General features: G+C 50.3%; 2 protein-coding genes across 2 annotated transcripts; one reads left to right on the top strand and one right to left on the bottom strand.

The window, feature by feature from the left end:
- The first annotated feature begins 216 nt into the window (after positions 1-216).
- On the top strand, positions 217-3,432 carry DUOXA2 (dual oxidase maturation factor 2). The gene is made up of 6 exons (XM_054565006.1): positions 217-423; positions 1,443-1,500; positions 1,790-1,924; positions 2,147-2,360; positions 2,676-2,890; positions 3,239-3,432. Exons 1-6 carry the CDS (start codon positions 277-279, stop codon positions 3,430-3,432), a joined length of 963 nt encoding a protein of 320 aa, XP_054420981.1. The 5' UTR covers positions 217-276.
- A 947-nt stretch (positions 3,433-4,379) lies between these two features.
- DUOXA1 (dual oxidase maturation factor 1) lies at positions 4,380-13,368 on the bottom strand. Its single transcript, XM_054564995.1, has 7 exons — positions 13,313-13,368; positions 7,389-7,565; positions 7,058-7,115; positions 6,252-6,386; positions 5,798-6,011; positions 5,335-5,552; positions 4,380-4,675 (listed from the first exon to the last, which is right to left on the bottom strand). The coding sequence occupies exons 2-7, from the start codon at positions 7,533-7,535 to the stop codon at positions 4,419-4,421; spliced, it is 1,029 nt and encodes a 342-aa protein (XP_054420970.1). The 5' UTR covers positions 7,536-7,565; positions 13,313-13,368; the 3' UTR covers positions 4,380-4,418.
- Positions 13,369-13,725: the final 357 nt, after the last annotated feature.

Genomic DNA, 13,725 nt, shown 5'->3' with positions numbered 1-13,725 from the left:
CAGACAGTGAGAAATAATTCCACTCCTCCGCCTTCCTGACTCCTCCCGGAGCACCTGAGAGAGCTTGAGATCGGCTGCACTAGGGTGAGCCAAGGGACTCAGGCTTGGCCAGCCCATTGATTGGGTCACGCCCCAGCACACAGGGGTTGGGGAGTAAAGAAAAGCGGACCGAGCTCTGAGGCCACGGATGCGCTGTCCCCTCTCAAACAGGGTCTGCTCCCACTTGCCGGCCTGCCCGCCTGCCCGTCCAAGTGCAGCCCTCCGCACTGTTACAGCATGACTCTCTGGGATGGAGAGCTGCCTTTCTATCCCCAGACCCTGCATGCCGCCAGCTTCAGCGCCCCGCTGCTCATTGTCATTGTGGTGTTCTTGGCCTTGGCCGTCAGCTTCTTGCTCATCTTGCCCGGGATTCGAGGCCACTCGGTAAGTGGGGCTAGCAGCCCCAGTCTGGGGATGGAGGGTGTTGTGGACAGGTTGTCCCTGAAGGATCCAGGATAGTCAGAGGAGCATAGGTGGAGCAGACCCAGAAGCCTAGTGCAGGAAGCACCCCTTCCCCAGGACAGAGAGGGGTCCCGTTCAAGACATCCTAGAGGACCCAGCTGGAATCATTCAAGAGGCTGCTGCAGAGAGTAGGTACTTGGTCCAGTAATCCTGGGGCTGATTCTAGTTTTCACATCCTGCTGGGACTCCTACCTCTCCCCAAACTGCATCGCCACTCCCATCCAGTCCCCCAGGTAATGATCTTCGGGCCAAAAGGACAGAAACTAGCAGCTCAGACTGCTATGTTTCATCTGTGCTGGGTTGAGATGCATGTATATGGGTGTCCCCATCCTAAAGACTCAGATGCTTCGACACAGCATTCACACTTGTAGCAGACTGAATACTTTCCCTTAGATTCCCCTCTCTCCCAGAACATAAGTTGCCTGTTTTCAAGCCTAGAAGGACCTCTCCTCTCACAACCTTGGTTTCCTGGGAAACCGATGCACCTAGGAATATCTGAGAGGCTGTGTTTCCACCTCCTGTACTTGGCCACCAAACCAGGTCCTCCATCTCTTGGGGGAGGTGACCTCTGCCTGCTTAGCACTTCTGGACTCACTGAGCCTTACCACAGCAGTGAGCTGAGCAGGAGGTGGAACATAGCTGGGGGTAGTGAAGGTTGTGGGAGAGCACCAGGCAGAGCGAGATAGCCCAGTTGCAGGGTGGATTGGAAAATGGGTTTGGGGAGGTGCAAGCTCATGGCCAGAAAACATCAGAAATGCTAGTGGCTCAAGGGACTTGCCCAAAAAACAAGCCTGACTTCAGCCTCAAAATGCCAGGAATGTAACTGGAAAAAAAAGGCATGGAGCAAGAGCGGGCAGTTGCAGGAGCACTAAATATCCAGGTGGTATGGGGTCAAGAGAGGTCTGGGGTCTCTGGCTGAGTGCCCGTGTCTGTTCCTGCAGCGCTGGTTCTGGTTGGTGAGAGTTCTCCTCAGTCTGTTCATAGGCGCAGAAATCGTGGGTGAGTGTGTGGTGTATCGGATGGGGAGAAGACCTGGGGCGAGGAAGGAGGCTGGCAGAGGGCACCTGGGAAAGTGGAGAACTGGTGTGGGTTGTCGCCTCCCTCTCTCCATTCTCCAGCTCTTTCTAGCACCCCGTCTTCTGTCCTTACTATATATATACCATATTGGGCCCCTAGACCTCCGCCTCCATTTCTCCTCACCGTGTCCCACCTTCCACCACCACCCTCCCAATTCTTTCTCTCCAGTCGTTTCCCCAACCAACCCACACTGTGTGCTTTTTCCTCACAGCCGTGCACTTCAGTGCAGAATGGTCAGTGGGTAGAGTGAGCACCAACACATCCTACAAGGCCTTCAGTGCAGCCCGCGTCCAAGCCGACATTGGTCTGCACGTGGGCCTAGAGGGAGTTAATATTACACTCACAGGTGAGGGGAATGGGGCAAAGTAAACTTCTGGGATGGGCAGACCCCAGGGTAGGGGGAGTGCGGCAGGGGCAGCTGCAAGGAACTCTCAGATCCCGCAGGTTCAAAAATCTTTTGGTACTCATGAATTTATGCTTTCCCCAACCACTGCCAAACCTGTTTCTTTCGGGCCATCCCTTTATTATTCCAGTCCGCTCAGTTGCTTGACCCTGCCGCCCCCCGTAGGAATCCCAGTGCTGCAGCTGAATGAGACCATCTACTACAACGAGCAATTCAGGTGGCGTCTGGGCGAGAACTACGCCAAGGAGTACACGGAGGCGCTAGAGAAGGGGCTGCCGGATCCAGTTCTCTACTTGGCCGAGAAGTTCACTCCGAGCAGCCCTTGCGGGCTCCACCGCCAGTACCGCCTGGCGGGACACTATGCTTCAGCCACGCTGTGGTGAGTGCGTGCTGCAGGGAAGCGGGGGTGAGGGGTGGGGGTGGGGCGCGCGAGCGCGCGCGGTTACAGCCTAATATACTCAGGAGAGTATGACCACCCTTCGGGGCAGAATGTCAGGTGATTCGCACAGACCCTCGGAATCCCGAGAGGCTCGGCAACGGCCGGGAACCGGCTACACCCTTTGGTGGTTGCCCCTGCACTTCCGCCACCCCACCCGGGCACTCATTCTCGGGCAGAGACTTCGAGGAAGCGAGGCTGTGGGAGCCCGGGTGGGGCGGGAGAAGCCGGCTCACAGCGCAGCTGGTCTCCCCACAGGGTGGCGTTCTGCCTCTGGCTCCTCTCCAACGCGCTGCTCTCCATGCCGGTCCCGCTTTACGGAGGCCTGGCGCTCCTGGCCACCGGTGCCTTCTCGCTCTTCTCTGTCCTGTCCTTCGTCTCCATCTCCAGTTTGCCGCTCTGCCCGCTCCGCTTCGGCTCCTCCGCGCTCACCAGTCACTATGGTGCCGCCTTTTGGGTGACTCTGGCTACCGGTGAGGACCGAGCGATGGGCCCAGGGGGGCTGGGGATAGGGACGGGACCTATACCGGTGAGCGCTTTCCAGCTTACAAAGTGAGTTCACCTATATTACTAATTTGCCCCTCTCGATAGTTTGTAGAGGCAGGCACTATTATGTCCTTACAGAAGAGTTTGGTATGTTGACCAGTTAGCACGCGAACCCTAGTATCTTGTAATCCACATTAAAGGTCTTTCTCCCGGGGGGGGGGGGGGGGGGGGGAGAGGGGAGACGCGAGAGGTGTTCTCCAATATCTGCAGGGGGCAGTCCGACTTCTGTTCCAGAGCCCTGACTGCCCCCTTTTCTTGCGTCCGCGCCGCCGCAGGCATCCTGTGCCTCTTCCTCGGAGGGGCCGTGGTGAGTCTTCACTACGCTCGCCCCCGCGCTCTTCGAATCTTCTTGGACCAAAGCGTCAAGAACCGCGGTAACCAGACGAGAGAGGACTCGCCTGTCAACTTTAGCAACCCAGTACACAAGCAGCTCGAGGCCTCGGACTTAACGATCAGTACTAGCCTGTGAAGCGGATCTCAGCCTTGAACTCCTCCGCCGCCTCGGTCCCCCGCGGTCTGGGAGCAGCGCCCGCCAGACTTGGGCCGGCAGAGCTCAGGGAGAGGCGCGGCGCTGTGGAAACCCAGGGAAAGGTGGGCGGCCTCAAGCAAGGCGCCGTGCACCCTGGAGTCTCCCGGTGAGCTGTTGTAAATAAAACTTTTTCCTTTTGTTTTTTAAAAACTTTTTCTCCGTTAATTTCCGTGGCTTCTCCAGGTCTTGGGGGATACGCGCCCTCGGGAAACTTCGCTGGGCAGGTGGTAGCCATAAAACTTTCTTTTTCTTTGCTTTGCCACGAACCCGGATCTCTCCTACTGGAGAATCCAGAGTAACCCGGGAAAAAACTCTGGGAGAGGGGCGCCCTCTAGTGAGCCCAGAGGGCAACCAACCGGAGCCAGCAGCGTCCTCTCACGGACCGCGCAGGTGGATTGGATGGTAAGGCGCAGTGACCAGATAGCTCCCACTGACTCACCCAGTGGGACACTTCTCTGCAGGCCTGGCTCTCTCTCTGGCTCGCTCTCGCGCGAGCTCTCTCTCTCTCTCTCTCTCTCTCTCTCTCTCTCTCTCTCTCTCTCTCTCTCGCGCGCGCGCGCGCGCACACACACACACACACACACACCACACCCCTCCCCATTATGTGGGTAAAGCTGGGTTTCAATAAATGGCAAAGAGGCAAAGCCTCAAAGAAAGGCAGAGTTGCTTGCAGAAACATTTGGTCTTACCATGTGACAAGGTTTATGGACAGCCCCAACATCTGTTCAGCACCTCAGGTGTTCTGTTTTGTTTACCATTGATAGGTAGAGTCTCCTTTTTCTCCGCCTACAGACCTACAGACCACCTACAGACCGGGGCTGGAGGGCTAAAACAATCCATCCTATAGGCAGCTGTGGTGGTTTTATGGGATGCAAAGGAGATCTGGAGCCAGATTAGAAATCTGGGGGCCACCTGGCAGAAGAACCCTATAGGGCACTATCAGGCGCTCTGGGGTGCTCCTCTTTATCGCATGCCTTGGAGGAAGCCTCTGATAGAGGAATGTCCTGGGACACAGGACTCTCAGCTGTGGACCGATAGCGAGGGCTCAGGAGTCTCCCTTCCTCAGGATTCCACTCCTGCCCAGGGCTCTCCCCAACACTCTGATTGAAGAAGGCCTTCAGTCTGTGGGGCTGCATCCTGTGGGCCACCGCCACGACCAGGCCCAGCAGCACACAAAGCACTCCTGGGAATGAGACAATAGGTGTCTTGCTTAGTGATGGTGACACCCTCCTAAGGACAATTTCTCCTAAGAGCATCAGAACAACTCTAAGGGAGCCCTGGCATCCCTGCTTCAAGGCAACACTCAGAGAAGTGGTTGTGAGTTTTGGACTCTAAGTCCAATGCTGTTTCAATTATATCCCAGGAAAGAGAGAGAGAGAGAGAGAGAGAGAGAGAGAATCTGTAAACAGAAAAACCCTTGGGGAAGGGCAGAACACAAAGGAGGAGGCATGGGAAAGGGTATGAGGGACAAGACAGAGCGGGACAGGAAAAGACATTAAAACTGCAGGACCTTTTAATGCTATGAGAGGCAGGGACAGAGAAGGGTTCTAGCAATGAAGGACACAGAGAAGAGTGTTTAGGAGAAGTGCGAGGGGAACATGAGATTGGAAGATTTGGGAAAGAGGTAAAGAGAGAGCAGATGAGGGGCATGACAGAGAAAGAGAGAAGACACAGGGGAGTAGGCATATATAAGGAGACAGGGGAAGTGGAACTGAGGAGAGGAAACACAGAGATGGCAGATATAAGAGAGGGGGGCTTTAAAGAGGGGAAAGGCATCCTGGCCGCCAGGCCTTCAACCCCAGCCCTGAGATCCCTAGTGCTGCTTTCAGGGCTGGGTCTCACCTGTCGCGAGTGTAATCCAGAAGGCAGGCCCATGGTGAACGCGCAGTGTAGCAGTGCCCGGGCGCAGAGGACAGGGTGGGGTGAGTGACGTGGCCATGGAGAAGAAGAGTAGTCCCAGCAGCTGGAAGATGCCTGTGGCCAGCAGCATGTGGCCCCCGTAGACCAGCACAGGCATGGACAGCATCACGTTAGCCAGCAGCCAGCAGAGGAATGCCACCCTGGAAAGCCAGGACCCGGTGAAGGCTGGCCCAGGCACCTCTACCTGGAGGGCCCCAGGTGGAGGCTCAGGGACCCAGAACATCCCAGAGATGTGAGGTAGGGATTTCTGCCTTGGGCTTCCCAACCGAGCACTGTGGTGACTGGTGCCAGCTTGTCCCACTGGGATCTCCACATGAGTGGAGGCGAGATGGCTAGAACCCCTGTTCCAGGGTCTGGACTAACAGGGCCTCCACCCCGCCCTCACCACAGAATGGCCGAGGTGTAGTGTCCCGCCAGGCGGTACTGGCCATGCAGGCGACATGGGCTGGTTGGGGTGAACTTCTCAGCCAGGTAGAGCACAGGGTCTGGCAGCCCCTTCTCCAGCGCTCTTGCATACTCCTCAGCATAGTTCTTGCCTAGGTGCCAGGTAAACTCCTCGTTGTAACTGATGGTCTCATTCAGCTGCTGCACTGGTATCCCTGAGAAATGGGGCAGCTGTGCTCAGCAGGGACCCAAGGGTATTTGACTGGGTAAGGGGCTCAGCACAATGGACAGAGGGACAGGAGCTGGTCTCAATGGAGAGAACGCAGCTCCCAAGGCCTGGGAATTCCCCCTCCTACCATCCCTCTCAACCATTGCTCTTTAGACCACACCAAACTAGATCCCAAGGATACAGAGCAGAGCTTTCCTCTCTGTCACTGGTAAGAGCCCTACCTCACCTGTGAGCGTGATGTTGACTCCTCCCAGCCCAACCTGGAGCCCAACGTCAGCACGGATCCACTGGGAACTGAAGGCCTTGTATGATGTGTTGGTTCTGGCTTGGCCCACAGACCACTCAGTACTGAAATTCACAGCTGGGTTGGGGAATTGGACATACAGGAACTTAGGGAGTTCTGGTCATTGCTGGGTTAGAGTCAGAGGGAAAGCCAAATGGGGACCATGTCTGCTTTGCTCATAACTGTATATCCATTAACTAGCCTAGGGTCTGGTATATGGTTGGTTTGCCAAAAATACGTGTGATGAATAAACGATTTCCCTTGGTCATACTCCTCTTACCCCTTCCCTTCCTTCCTTTTCCTATTTAGGGAGAGCCACTCAAGCAGCTGGGGGAGGAAAACATTAAAGTTATAACATGCTAGGCAAACACAGCTCCAACTTAGAGACTTTCCATTTCTCCTTTTTGCCTAATTCTCAAAGCAAAGCAAGCAGACCTCCTCTATTTCCTCCCTCCAGTCTCCAAAGGTCCTCTCCCCACAGACATCCATTTTTAACCTACTTTCCTCTGAATAAAAATGTTAGGAAAGCTGCGAAGATGCATCCAGGATGGTTCCCCAGGACCCGCACCCCTCTGGGCAAGGATAAAAGTGAAGGGATAAGGCTACCATGAGAGAGTCCTTTGGGCAGGGCCTGGAAGCCCGCCCAGAAGCAGAGGCTGCTGTGGGGAAACAAGGAAAGGCCAGATGCACTGCTGAGGGAACCAGATGGGGTGGAGGCACTGCCCAAGACAGTTGAGCTTTACACTCACCCAGGATCACAGCCCCGATGAGTAAGCTGGTCACCACCCGCAGCAGCCAGAACAGCCTCTGAGCCATAACAGGGTGGGTGAGTTTAGGAAGAAGCACCCTCCTTCCAAGTCCACCCTTCCTCTTTCCAGACTTGGGTGATTCAGTCAATTGAGATCAGAGTGCCTGGCACACAGTAGGTGCTCAAGAGCTCTCTGTGGAGGTGGAGTGCTGCTTTCTCAGGACTGGAGCCTCTTTCCTGCGTCTGGTTGTAGTGAGAGAATCTGGCCCCCTCACCTCAAGGCCAAGATCTCTCCGGGATTGGGGGTCTCCAGAGCTGGGTTTGTTTCTTACCATTTTGCCCCGAATGCCAGGCAGGATGATGATGAAAGTGACAAGTGCAGTCAGAAAGATGATGATGATGATGGCCAAGGTGGTGTCCATTGGGAAGATTGGCTTGGGGCCAGGATAGAATGGGAATGTGTGTCCAAAAGCAGCCATTCTGGTGGAGTTGTGTAGGGGAGGGGGATGCTGTACAACAACAATAGATGTTCACTGAGTGCCCTCTGCCAGGCACTGTGCTTGGTGCCGGAGATACATCTGAGAATAAACCAGATCAGGGCCCTCTTTTCTGGAGCTCACCAGATTCCACTGTGACTGCCAATCCACTGCACCTCAGCCACCCATCGCCCCGTGTTTCGGCTGTCAGAGAACGGGGGTCTTGGCAATCAGTCTCTGCTGCCCCACGCCCACTTCCTAACCTCCAGGTCTCCTAAATCAGTACCACCATTACACTTGAGATTTCTCTGCTTCCTTTGGGACTGTCTTAAGAAATACAATTCTTCTTCTTTTTTTTTTTTATCTTCCTCAGGCCTCCAGCATGATTAGACAGAACATAAAAAGAGCTATATTTAATATCAGATGAAAGCATAAGGGTGAAAGATGGTACAGATTACAAAAACATTGGCTTTCCTCCTCAGTTCCCAAAGGAACACAGGCCAGACAGCTCTGCTAAGTATATAGCCAATTTACAGACCTCACACTGCCCATTCTGGTCTGTCCAGCTTTCTCAAGCACCTGGCTCCTGCTCTGGCAACTCCAGAACAACTGAGCTAAATTGAGTTCACCTCAATAAGCACTGAAGGAGCACCTGCCCTCCACCAGGCACAGCGCTGGGGCCAAATGCCCTTCTATCGCACGCATCATCACCCGCAGCCTTCCTCCTTGACTTAAATTCCCAGGACTCATTTCAGCTCAAACACTGGCTCAGCGATTCTCTGCCTGTCCCCAGATCTCAGGGCTAGGTTGACTCTAGTTTGTTCCTTTGCAGACAGGATACTAGGAAATGGTACCAGAACTTGTGTTTTGTTAAATCCAGACAGAATGGATTACAAGACCCACTATTGTCAGAAAGAAGGAAGGAAGGAAGGAAGGGAGGGAGGGAGGGAAGGAGGGAGGGAGGGAGGGAGGGAGGGAGGAAAGAAAGAAAGAAGAGAGAAAGAAATAGAGAGAAAGAAAGGAAAGGAAACGAAGAAAAAACAAAACTACAAATTAAATCATGACAGCCATTCTTAGTAAGATACACTTCAATTTCAGAGACATCAACATGTGGGGAAAAAATGCACCTTACAATCAAAGATCCCAACTCTGCTCATTTCCCTGAGTGTGATCTGCACTGGGACCTGGGTTTGCCCCGGAGGCTCCATAATTTATAGTCTGACCAGGTGGTGTCTTGTTAAGTGATATAGTGAAAGAATAAGCTTCTGAGTTAAGTAACTCTGTGTTTGATTTCTTCCTCTGCCTCTTGTAGAGAGGTTTTTGTTGTTGTTGTTGTTTTAAAGATTTTATTTATTTATTTTTAGAGAGGGGAAGTGAGGGAGAAAGAGAGGGATAGAAATATCAATGTGTGGTTGCATTTTGCATGCCCTCTGCTGGGGACCTGGCCTGCATCCCAGGCATGTGCCCTGCACTGGCAACGGAATCAGTGACCCTTTGGTTCACAGGCCATTGCTCAATCCACTGAGCCACACCAGTTAAGGCTGGAGAGAGTTTTATTAAAAAATGGGGATGATAGTAATGTTTACCTCATAAGGTCATTGTGAGTATAGAATGCAACTGTATATATAAAGTGCTAAGAATAGCACCTGGAACAGAATAATATCAATAAATGGAAGCTACCAGATTGGGAAGGAGGGAGCCTTATATTATTCTATTTATCTCCAATCCTTGGAGAGAACTGGGCTGGAATCAGTTGTCTCTTGTTCCAGTTCTTCAGCGACTAATTTAACAATGGGAAGGCAAATGATATAAAACCTGGTCCTTGGTTTCCTTATCTGCAATTGGATATGATGATCTTTGGGTCCCTTCTGGTTCTAAACACTGTGATTCTCCTAACAATACATTGTAGCTCTCAGCTATTCCCTCTCCTTCTGGGCTGACCACCTCCTTGTGCTTACCCCGGGGTATCACAGTATCAGGCAGACAGAGAGAGAGCCAAAAGGATTTTACTTTTAATCCTGTCTTTTGGGCAAGTTACATAACCTCTATATCTCAGTTTTAACATGAAACTTTGCTTTTTTCCTTAACTTGTCAGCTCTCCCATCCCAGAGAAATGAGTATCTCCTTTTCTTGTGGGCTCTGACACGAATCCTGCCTGCCTTCGCTGCCACCTTTCTCATCAGTTATCTCTTTCTCTGCGACTGTGCAGCTTCTCTTTCTCTGCTGGCTTCTTCTTTCAAGGATATGCTTAGATGTCTCCCATCTCAAGAACACAAAGAAAAAAGACTCTCTCCCCTGACCTTTTGGGTCCCCTCCAGCTACCATCTTATCCCATTCTCTCCCTTTTACAGCCAGGCATTTGGGGAGTATAGTCTACGTTGGTATTTCCACTGCCTTATCTCTTGAACTCATTGTGATCTGGCTTCTCCCCAGCCCAGACTTCTCCATTAGGTCACCGAGTGCTAAATCCAAAGGGAAGTTTCCCCTTTCATCCTTGTTGACCTCTCTGTAGTATTTGACACTGTGGACCATTCCGTCTTTCTTCAATCATTTTCTCCTTGGACCTTCATGACACCACATTCTCCTGGATCAGAGTCCTGCCTTTGGCCTTCTCTTCTGTGGATCCTTCTCCCTCTTAAATGTTATGCTCTCCAGGATCCTGTCTTCACTCTCTTATTTTAGCACTCTCCCTGGTTCTCTGAGGAAGCTCATCTATTCCCATAGCTTATGCTTCTCCAATCTGTCACCAGGTAGACTTCCTATCTGGGCTCCAAACACAAAAGGGTCAATTACCCCACAGGCTTTTCACTTGGATGTTCCATGGATGCCTCAAATTTACCAGGTCCCAAACTGAATTCACTGTCTCCATTCTGCTTTTGATTTTTCTTCTTCTTCTTCTCCTTATTTCTTTGGTGGCATTACCATCCCATCAATCAAATAAGCTGGGGACCTGGAACATATGCTTAAATATTTCTTGACACCATCCATGCATTTCCTTCCCTCCTGCCTTTGCCTTAGTTCAGCCTTATCCTGGCTTGCCTGGTGTTAGAACAATTTTTCTAACAAGCAAATATAATTTGGGGTGGGGGTGGGCAGGTAAAATCTAATCTTCTCACCATCACATAGGAAGTCTTTTGTGATCTGATCCCTCTGCCCTTCCACCTCCACCTTTCGGCCAGCCTAATCTCTAGCCACACTGAACTACTGGCCTCTCCCTGAATTGGACGTGCTCTTTCAAGCCTTCATGCCTTTGTATACGCTATTTCCTCTGCCTGGAATGCTTTTACCTTCTTGGCAAACTCCTTTTAGCCCTTTACATCTCAGTTTGTGTTAGCTCCTCTATGAAGTTTCCTCTGATGCCATTGGGCCTATGTGGATGTTCCCACCTCTAATGTTCTGATTGCATTTTGAACACACTTCCATGATCCCAATAATCACATTATAGTCTAATCGTTTGAACATCTCTCTCCTTGTTAGCTTCTAATCCCATTAAGGGCAGGGACTTTGTCTTTCCATCTTTGCATCTCCTTGTAGGTACACAAATCAGGCTGTGGATCAAATGACTACATGAATGGGTTCCTCTCCCTGCATGTAGCATCTTCTATTTGGAACACAAGAGGGAGCTATGCTCCCTCATTGCCCTATACCATATTCTCATTCAACGTTAACCTGAGTTGGGCTAAGGACAGGGAAGAAAGAGATTTGACCAACTCTGTCAATTTTTAATGCTTTTACAAAATTTTCATAAAGTCTCTTCAAACAGGGGGATTCTCCAAAGCATTCGTGTTCATGTTTAATTGAATTTGAAACATATATTTTAACTCTACCTGAAGATGAGTAAAAATCTGTGGATTCAATTATTTTGTAAAATATGTGATAGTGGTATTTATTTTAAAGCAGATAGACTGAAGCCGTTACAATTTTGATGGAATGCTATATTTTTTTCAAGGATATAAAGTATAGAGTATCTTGATAAGATAGAAAAATAAAGCAAGTTTGCTAAATAGTAAGAATACATGTTACATTCTGGAACTTTAAAAACAAATATTTGCAATATAAGCAAATAATAACAACATAATGTATTTTGATCAGGGTCACATATTAACATGATTCCTGCGTTTATTTGAAAGGGAGCATATAAAATATTTTACAAGAATGGCTCATTTCTATTAGCACAGTGCTTCAAAGAAGCACTAACAAAAGGCTTTATGTATTTTAAGTTCAGAAGAACAGTATTAACTTATTTCCAGTTCTCCAAAATATTTATTTATCTACTAAAGCAAAAAGGCAGTTGGTGAATGAAATTTGCCTTAATTAATTTCTTCTTGTTCAATTTAATGAATTAGGTCTTCCTTAATCCACATTGTCTAGTTTAAAGTTAATTTTTCATGACCCTGATCTTAATTTGATTTTAATTATTAAGTGAACAGTCCTCCTGTATGAAGAGATGTGACTAAAATGAAAAGATCCCACATCTAGCAATTCTCCTTTTCCTATGAAGCTTAGAGTTTCCCATAGATATCTTCCTCCTAGTTTGCCAAGGAGGGTCTAACCATAGAATTTCTTCTTATCTGATGAAAATCTCTTGTCAGTCTTCACTTGATCCACTTCTCCCTGAGCTTATCACCATGACTGGTATATATACACAATGTATAGTTATATTAATGAGCACAAGATACAATCAAATATACACCTATAAGTTCATATAAACTGAAACACAGGCTCCAGAAAGGGCTTCTCAGTAACAGACATCTAGACACAAAAACCCTTCATCAGAGGCCGCTGTGGCAAGACTGGGGCAGTTTCTCACTGCGGTAGGCCAGTCCTCACACTTTGGGGTCCTCCTTTATCACCTGACCTGGAAAGGTGAGGACACCTTTTCCCTTTCTCAAGTCCCTTAAAATACTGAAGCATTTCTCATACTCAGTTGTATTCCAGACAGTTATCCAATACCACCTACCACAGGATGAAGTGAGTTCCTATGCATGTATGAGGGGTGAGCAAGAAATAGTTCCAATCTTTAAGAAAGTTTGTTCTAGTACAAGCCAGTCTTTAGCATCTGAAGTTCTTATGCACCTTCTTACTGCTCTGTGGCTTCTCTTATAGCTTGACGGGAAGAAATTCCTGAAGTCCCCCACCCGCTTCTCCCATCTCTGGGACCTACAGAGTAAGGACAATTAATTCTCTACAAATGGGGGTGGGTTACATGCCTGGAGTTACCAAGAACTCTGACTGGTGACACACAGTTGCTAGAATGTGATGGGTGGTTTATTTCTCTGGTTGGGGTTGACCCCATTAAAAGTTTATAGCCCTGGCCAGCTAAGGAGACTCTGTCAGAAACTCCTGTCCCAGCCTCTCCTTTTCAAAAACGTGTGTGGACATGTGTATATGTATTGTTGCACTAAAGGAAAATGTAAGTGGAGAATCAGAACAAAATCTGAAAGGTAGGATGAGGCAAGAATCCCCAGTAAAGGCTGAGGTAGGTAAGGATCCCAGGAGTGTTGAAACATACAAACCAGACTATTCAGACTCCAGATAAGGATTCAATGTCTGTAAGCCGTGTGGCGTTTATGGCCTTACCAGGTTTTTTTCTTGCCTCCTCTTAGTTTCTTACCAAACTTTCTCTTTGAAAATCTAATTTTGATCAGGGTGGGCAAAAGTGCGCCCCTAGGGGCCGGGGCGAGGGCGGCACTTCAAGGCTCCCTCAAATACCAACCCCGACAGCACCGACCCCCAACAAGCCACATCGCAGCCACACACACGGGACCAGGGTTCCCTACCTTCGCCTCTTTCCAACAGTATGTGAGTGGCAACTCGCGCCGCTGGCCTCCTCCTTGCGGAACCTCACACGCGACGCTCTCGGGTTGAATCAGAGAGGGACACGGTCCGGACGTTGTCACCAAAGCGTACCCTTTCAATCAGCGGGGCTCCCTTCCGTCCCCCACTTTTCCCATTCACTTAAGGACCAAACTATGACCTGACAAACAGGGCCCGGGATGCTGCCCCGCCTCCCACTCTCAGACCGCACTCCAGGCTCCCCGGAGCTGCCCCACACCAGCCTGGCACAGAAAGGGGACGGGTGCCGTTGCTTTCCGCTGGCATTCCTTTGACCCCTCCTTCTCGTCCCCCCCTTCTCGTCCCCCATGCCCGCACCCCAGGCCGCTCCAGCACAAACCTAGCAATGCATTCCGGG

Source organism: Pteronotus mesoamericanus, unplaced genomic scaffold (assembly GCF_021234165.1).
Source record: "Pteronotus mesoamericanus isolate MK-2021 breed Mesoamerican mustached bat unplaced genomic scaffold, CSHL_Meso_final contig_164, whole genome shotgun sequence".
Classification (NCBI taxonomy): Eukaryota; Metazoa; Chordata; class Mammalia; order Chiroptera; family Mormoopidae; genus Pteronotus; species Pteronotus mesoamericanus.
The sequence above is the reverse complement of the archived record's forward strand: the minus strand, read 5'-3'. Positions and strand labels throughout refer to the sequence as shown.